Here is an 8,183-nt window from a genome sequence, read left to right on the forward strand (position 1 = left end):
TATTTGATATGGTAAGTAGATAAAATGTTCGTAATAAAGCATATAAGATAGCGTAGTTGAGGCTGAGGTTCATGGAATGTGAGCAAATTCTCAAATGCTATTGGGTTAGGGGCTGAGGTTCATGGAATGTGAGCAAATTCTCAAATGCTATTGGGTTAGGAGGGCTTTTAGGACACTCAGCAAATTCTCACCATTGGTTATTGGTCCAGTCTAATTTCTAAGACAAAGAGTACATGTTCACAGGGGCCATTTACCTACTTTACTTACCGACAACCGCTGCAATTTTTGTTGTTTGTTTTCTTATGTGGATTTTGACATGCCATTGTTGCAGGGAATAAATAAGAAAGGGAGTAGCGACTGGCGGGAGAAAAACATGGGAGAGTTTTGTATGGTTTTGTCTTTTTAAATGGAAATATAGAATGAAAACCAATAAATAATGAATAATACTTGCATTCCCGTTGGAAGAAAGCCACATATTTTACTCTTTGTGAGTGTACAAATTATATAATCAAACCGCTCAATTCCTTACTTTAAATTGGAGGTCACTTAGTCATGCAAATGTATGAAACAAATCGACAATATAAGTATCAAGTAACATATTCATCATGAACCGTTCATTTATTTAATACAACTTAAAATAGTTTTTCATTTTAGTTATCATTATGTGTGCAATTATCTAAAAGATGCTAAGTGCTAGTCGGGCAGTCGGCCGGAGCCTAGGCAAAAATAAGTAAATTTATTATATATGGTATAAATAAGTGTCTATTTATACTTTAAAAAAATCCATATTATATTGAAATACATAAATTGCAATATAAAATGACATATAAATCAAGGTAACATATTGAAATATGGGGAACAAGTATGTAATGAGTGTTCATACAAGTAATCAACAAGTCTCTTACGATTTATTGAACAAAAATAAAATCCAAACGAAAGCTATCGATTTTCTGTCTAAGTGTGAGTGGGAACCTAGGCAGGTTAGGTAGACGCCTAAGGAGGTTTACGTGTCTTTTTTTAATTTTCAAACGCCTAGGAATTAATCGGGATACACTCTTCTATATCCCTCATATCTCTCATGTATTTCTCTCTATCTCTAATACAAAAATCAAAATTAAAAACAAAATTATTATTTTCACAACAAAAATATATCTATATATAAATGTATAGTTATCAAAGGGCCCCTCAAAATTAGTGAAACAGATGTAGATACATCATAGCATGTTGAGGAGGTCAGGTCAGGCCTTAATGTGGCTCCACCATGTGTGCAAGGTTCTGAGTGAAACAAATGATAGTTTTGTGTGGTCAAAATTAGTGAAACAAATGATAGAAAGCAAGAGAAAATAAAACAAATCAAACTACTAACAAAACCAATATTACCAATGGTTAAGAGAAGGTGTGTCATTGACTATGGTCAGAGGTGGACTCAAATGCCCTTCGTATTTTCAAGTCTCACTAGGAATTAGGCTTATTTTTCAGAATGTAGGATACCTCAGACTTTGGATCCTCCAAGCATTTGAGGCTTAAGTCATGAGTAGTTTCTATCCAACTTTGGATCTAATTTAGGCCTCGCAATGATTCAATTTTCTTTGATGGGTCTTGCTTGGTAAGTTGTGTGTTACCTTTTGTTTTTGTTGGAAAATATTAGTATTTCTTTGGGTTTTTATTTATTTATTAATTTGGCTTTTTGTGGGTTTAGGATTTGGTATTCATTGCCTGTTATGGTTAGGGTTAGTTCTTCATAAATATGATGTTTTGTTATTCAGTTTAAAAGTTAATCACAGTAGTCTCTTTGGTTGGAGACATCATGACATTCTTCCGTTTCAGTTTATTAAAATTATGTTCATTTGTAGTCAGTTTTTTCATATTGATACATAGTCTAATTTTTAACTCTTTTCGTATTATTGTTTTATTCCAGTCTTTCTTAATATAACTCCAAAAAACTGAACATGTGTTGTCATAGTCTCGTAAAAGGCAAGTATAGTCGTTGTGTGATTGATCTGAGAATTCACCATAATATTGAAGGTGAGCTGGATGAGTTTGTCGGGTAGAACATTGCAGCTGAGATGAAAATCAAATTTGTTTTCACCTCATGAATTTCAGCTTGTTTCTTTCACGGATTCTCTTCTTTTGGCAGGAAAATCTATTAGAACCAAAAGAAAAGATAATTAACCCAACAACTTCATTTTATTATAAGGAAGGGAAAAAAAAACAGGATAATGTGACCTACTTTTGATTGTAACTACAAACCAACAAACCAACCTTGCATTGTTTGCATCTATCAAGCATTTATTTTCCTTCTTGAAGAAGTCTCTTCCGCTTTAGCCACTGTTAACAATATTTTGAATGCATTCGGACAAATACGTTACAGGTTAGCCTACTGATAAGAGTGGATAAGATGATGATTAAAAGTATGCTTGATTCAAAGTTTGTACTCTTCAAGTTGCAAATTACAACATTTTGATTGTGTAGTATAGCAACACATGAGATTCAAAATTACTATTTTATTAAAACCTTACGGCTCATTAATCAATAATCTGTCTTTTGGATCGTCTTTCCTTTACTTGTACAGTCGAATTTTCCTTTTTCTTTCCTATTCTGTGACTTCGAAAAGGAAGACTAGAAGTAACTAATTAATAATTAAATGCTAATCCCGTAACATTTTGGGTGTGACTACCAATTTTTTGATAGCTCCTAATTAGTAATTAGAACTTAATCTCTCCTAAATTTGCTTCAACAGAAACATGATGCTTTAGGTCACCAATTTCCAGTTTGTGTTCGCCCAACGGGATTCTCCGGATCCCAAATTTGTCAACGACGCTCAGGTGCTTGCACACATGGACGCCAACCCTAACCCGTCTCTCCGACCCGACCACGATATGGACCTTGTGAAAGCCCACCAGTTGCTTGTTGGGGGCCCATTTTTCTGCCGGTGGGGTCGCGAACACCAGAAGAGTGTGGGTCCCGTCCATGGTTCCGGTGTTTTTGACGTCGACGTGGATGTCGAGTGAGAGTGAGTCACAGTTTGTGTGGCTGACTCGAACGCCGTTATTGTTCAGCATGGTTGTGTTTTTGGCGGCAACGAGGCTGGTGAGTGGTACCAAGACCAGTGTGGGCCCTTGTGCTAGTGTGTGGGAGAATTTGGTGTAGCTTAGGCCCAACCCAAATGGGAAGACAACTGGGCCCTTGTAGAATCTATAGGTCCTGCCAGGGTAGCCTCTTGCTGGGTTTGCTCTCATGGCCATGTCTGTCATTGGCAATTTGGCCACATAGTTTTGAGGGTACCATGTCATAGGGAGCTTTCCACCTACAAGAACAAAACATATATAATTAATCAATATCATGTGGCAACGTGACGGTCATAAATATAAGTTTCTCATTTGTTTGAGTATTACTTGGGTTAGTAGTGCCAAACAAAACATCGGCAATGGCGGTTCCTCCAGCCTGACCAGGATACCCAACCCAAATAATGGCTCCAATGCGCGGGTCATTCTTTGCGAACGTAACATCAATAGGGCTACCAGACATTATGACCAATATGGTTGGTCCTTTGGAGGCCCTAGCCACCCTGGACACCAGCTCCTGTTGGTGTCCGGGCAAGAGGAGGTTGGTTCGGTCTCTGAACTCTGCTTCGATTGATTGGTCAAGGCCTATTACTAAGATTGTTGCATCAACATGTCTTGCTGCAGCCTCAGCAGCACCAATTAGTTGGTTTCCACTGCAATGAACATTTAAGCACCCAGCTTGGTGTATGGTCCTTGTGTACCTTGCAATTCCTTGTAGTGGCGTAGTGTAACCACATGCAACTCCTACATACAATTACAAAAATATCCAATGGATCAAATTTTAAAGCTTTACTAAGAAATTGGACTAGAGTGACAAAATATATATATATATATATATATGTACAGGTTTACATTTTTAGTAAACTTACCAGCATAATTTCCAATCATTGTTTCGGTAACATCAGAATTGGGCCCGATTACCGCCACGGTACGGTGGCGCGTGGTTGAGAGAGGCAACGAATTCCCACGGTTTTCAAGCAGAACAATGCCTTGCCTGGCAGCTTCAAGGGCTAGCTCATTGCTGGACATTTTGCACACATCTCCTGGGCCTAGGTTTCCATATCTCTGAGTTGACGGTTCGCCATCGAACATGCCCAATCTCATCTGGACAGTGATCGTATTAGCCAATGCATAGTTAATGTCGATCTCGTTTACCAGGCCTGTCTTCACAGCCGCCTCCGTGTGGATGGCGAGGAACGGCCCACAATCCAAATCCAAACCTGCAGTTTACAAATTTGGGTTTAGATTCTAGTAACTTTATCTTTCATGCACATCAGACGTGCATGGTTAAACCGCTAATCACCTGCTTTAATTGCGTCTGCTGCTGCTTCTTCTGGTGTCTTAGTGTAATGTTGGTCGTCATAATAAACACCAACTGAGTCACAATCCGAGACAATATACCTATTTGGACACGTACACCAAAAGCTTAATCAGATATTAAAGGCTACAAATACAAATTAAGGGAATTATATAGCATTAGCTCAAATCAATGGGACTCACCCATTGAGTCTCCATTGGCTGCGAATTGTGCCCTTGAGGAGATTAGGGTCAGCACAAGTAGGCTTTCCATTGACCTGGTTGTAGGAGCACATAACACTAGCAACCTTCCCATCTACCACACAAGCTCTGAAGGGCACATCATATGTGTCTTCCAAGTCTTGCTTGCTAACCTGCACATGTCACACAAAACATTTTATGCACACTCTACATATATATACGAAAACGTTGTTTCGTCTAACAGTCTAATATGTTAATTATGAGGTCAGACTATCAATTCGAAATATTGATTACGTCTAGGTTGGCGCAATGACAACATAACATGTCATACATGTGAATATGCTTAAATATGAAATGACTAGCTAGGTTAAGATTTTGTTACCCTAGCATTGAAGTGGAATCGATCGACACCGTTCCAGTTATCGAGATCATAAGCGGTGTAATGTTTGCAACATGCAGCAACCTTAAGGCGATTGCCAGCACCGTCACCTTGGAGACCCTTGACATACCTAGCACCATACTTGGCAGCCAAGACAGGGTCTTCCCCAGGAGTCTCTTGCCCTCTGCCCCATCTCGGGTCACGAAATATATTCACATTTGGGCTCCAAAATGTCAATCCAGCCGCGCCCCCATTGTACATTGCTCTTGCTTCATCAGACACAACCTATTCAATTACAAAAAATTATATGACTGCATAATTTAATTTCCCTTCAATTTTTTTTAAATAAAAGAAAATGAGTAGGCTTTCAATTAGGGAAATATTGATCGACAAAGGAACTTTATTAATTTATTTTCCGGTTTTGCCACAACAAGAAAATGGTCCAATATTTCGTACATGTAATAAGGGGTGTATGTATATACCATATAATCCATGATAACAATTTTAGAAGCTAAGAATCTAAGATTTGTTGAGAAGAGGAGGAGCAACTTGCCCAGTTGAATTCATCAACGTTTTGCAACCATCTGTGCTTTTGTTTTTTCTTTTACGAGTGACATTTTAGACTAAATTTATGTAATCATAGATAGAGAGATTCAAATTTAGGTGTAGATGGAAGATCACGTTACTTTAATCAACTTAATTAACTAAACTCGGATTTGCATAATCGATGCCATTTTGATTTTGTGTTGGCTACTAATGAAATTTGTCATAACATGACTAATGAGACTCGTAACTAAGAATTATCTGTGAGATTATTATAAACTAATACTTAAATTGAAGCATGTTTTATTGGGCATGTTATATAGTTCAACTATATACGTCTGCGTGCATATTTAGTAAACAATTTCAATCATGTCTTGAAAAGAAAAATAAACAAGAGCAACAACCACAATAATTAGCTACTGAAAATATCGTTTGTGTTGTTTGTTTCATGGAATCATGGTTTTTAAGGCTTAATCTGGCTTTGCTAGTCAATATCCTTGGCCGCCAATATTGTCCAATTCATGAAGGGATGTTGAATTTAGGTAGCTCATCGAATTTCCAATGCACGTGCCATGTACCACTATGTTACATGTATCCATGCAAATTTCACCTCTATTTCCTTAAAATGTTAAATTATTTAGGGGGCTTTTGATATAGATGCCTAGGTTTTAAAATTTTGAGATTGAACATTTATGCTTTTTAGAGTTTTGATTAAACATTTTCCTACAAGTTAGGTGCCACATGGATTAGAAGTAGACTTTTTTATAATTTAAATTACCCAACTTGCCATTATATAAATATACCTTCTAATTCCTAGATAATACATCAAAACTCCTAAAATCTTGTAGATAAATATTATAGAATTTAATTCCAATAAAAAGTCTTTCAAAATACCCATGAATGCGACTTGCCATTATGTTTAATATACCTTTTAATTTTCTTAGATAATATCTCAAAACTCCTAAAATCTTGTAGATAAATATTGTAGTATTCAATTTTAATAAAAAGTCTTTCAAATTACACATGAAACGTAGATTTCTTCTTGGTACATATTTTATACGTTACTTAATATATCTTCTTGGTACATATTTGGTATGTTTGTTGTCTTTTTTGTATGTATTTGGTACGTTTATATTTATTTTAAAAAAAAACATATTTGGTACATATATTTCCTCTTGATTAAACATATATTTCTCCTTGGTAAATATTTGGTACATTACTTTATATATCTTCTTAGTACGTATTTGGTACGTTCATATTTCTTTTTTGTATGTATTTGGTACATTTATATATTATTTTGGTATGTTTATATTTATTTAAAAAAACATATTTGGTACGTTACTTTATATATCTTCTTGGTATGTATTCGGTACATTTAAATATATTATATGGATGTACTAGCCTCAAGCCTCCAAAAATAGAGAATACGTCTAATTATCTCACATGATATCAATATAAAATAGTGAAAACAACCACTAATTGAAATGGATAAGTCCATTGAAAATTCAAAAATGAGGATCACAAAATTCTAACGTGGGAGAAGAAACCATATGGTTCACACGTGGGAGAAGAAACTGGCTTCCTAAAAAAAAGGCCACGTACAAAAATATATCAACCTAAAAGGATATATATATATATATATATATATATATATGGAATTTAATAATTAACATTTTAAATTTAAAAAAAAACACAATAATTACATGTAATCTAAATAAATATAAAAATGCTGACATAGCTATTGTTTAGGCGTCCTAATCAAATTTCAAAATAGAACCAATGTTTAATCTAAAGAGTATTAGAAAAATGCAAAGGATTCTAATTTTCCTAATTATTTAATATAAATCACAAAACCTTTCTCTCACCGAAAGTTTATCGTACTATATTTGTCAGACAATTAATCAAATCGGATGGTAGCAAATCGCTTATCTTATTAAATAATGTATAATAGCATAATATGTCAGGTATATATGCTTTACACGGGTACTAGTCTACACTGATAATTTAGTATTAAAGTATAACAGATGTGACAATTTTGATCACATGATTGGAGATAAAAGAGTTATAGCCTATAGGCTATGGGTCCAAAGTGATGGTTGATTCATTTAAAAAAAAAAAAAAAACTTTGCCTTGTATTTTCTATTCTAAAGTTTTATACCGCAGAGAAAAGTAAACAAAAGAAAAAGAAAGAATCCTCACCCGTCCGATTTCCTCCCAGAGCGACTCGTTGAAGGAAGCAGCGGTGGTGATGACTTGAGGGAAGCTAGTGGCCCCAAGAAAAGCCCCACCAAACTTGGTTCCAGGTCCCACATTGGACACACCATGAAGTGCCTCAGACCACCACTCGTAGCCCTGAATTCCAAGCCTAGGCACGTCAATGGCATTGTTCACCAACAGCCTGATCTTCTCTTGCAATGTCAGCCGTCCGATCAAGTCCTGAACCCTAACGTGGATTGACACCCTCACCCTGCAGAACTTCAACGTTCTGGTTATCGGGTTTCGAGGGTCGCAGGCGAAGGGCAGACGAGCATGCACAACTGCAATGTTGCAGAGGGAAGAAAATAAGAACAGAAGAGAAAAAAGTGAGAGAAGTTTGGCAATATTGTATGCCATATCTTTAAAAAATGGAATATTGAGTATACTTTTCCCTTTTTTTTCCTTGTGATATTTTGGGTTTTGTGTTTCTTGTGAGTGAAAGG

General features: G+C 36.1%; 1 protein-coding gene across 1 annotated transcript; it reads right to left on the minus strand.

The window, feature by feature from the left end:
* Window positions 1–2,489: 2,489 nt before the first annotated feature.
* On the minus strand, window positions 2,490–8,183 carry LOC137737799 (putative beta-D-xylosidase). Its single transcript, XM_068477356.2, has 7 exons — window positions 7,684–8,183; window positions 4,945–5,226; window positions 4,566–4,735; window positions 4,369–4,466; window positions 3,935–4,285; window positions 3,396–3,809; window positions 2,490–3,307 (listed from the first exon to the last, which is right to left on the minus strand). The coding sequence occupies exons 1-7, from the start codon at window positions 8,095–8,097 to the stop codon at window positions 2,706–2,708; spliced, it is 2,331 nt and encodes a 776-aa protein (XP_068333457.1). The 5' UTR covers window positions 8,098–8,183; the 3' UTR covers window positions 2,490–2,705.

This window comes from Pyrus communis, chromosome 13 (assembly GCF_041283825.1).
Source record: "Pyrus communis isolate YQ-2024b chromosome 13, ASM4128382v1, whole genome shotgun sequence".
Taxonomy (NCBI): Eukaryota; Viridiplantae; Streptophyta; class Magnoliopsida; order Rosales; family Rosaceae; genus Pyrus; species Pyrus communis.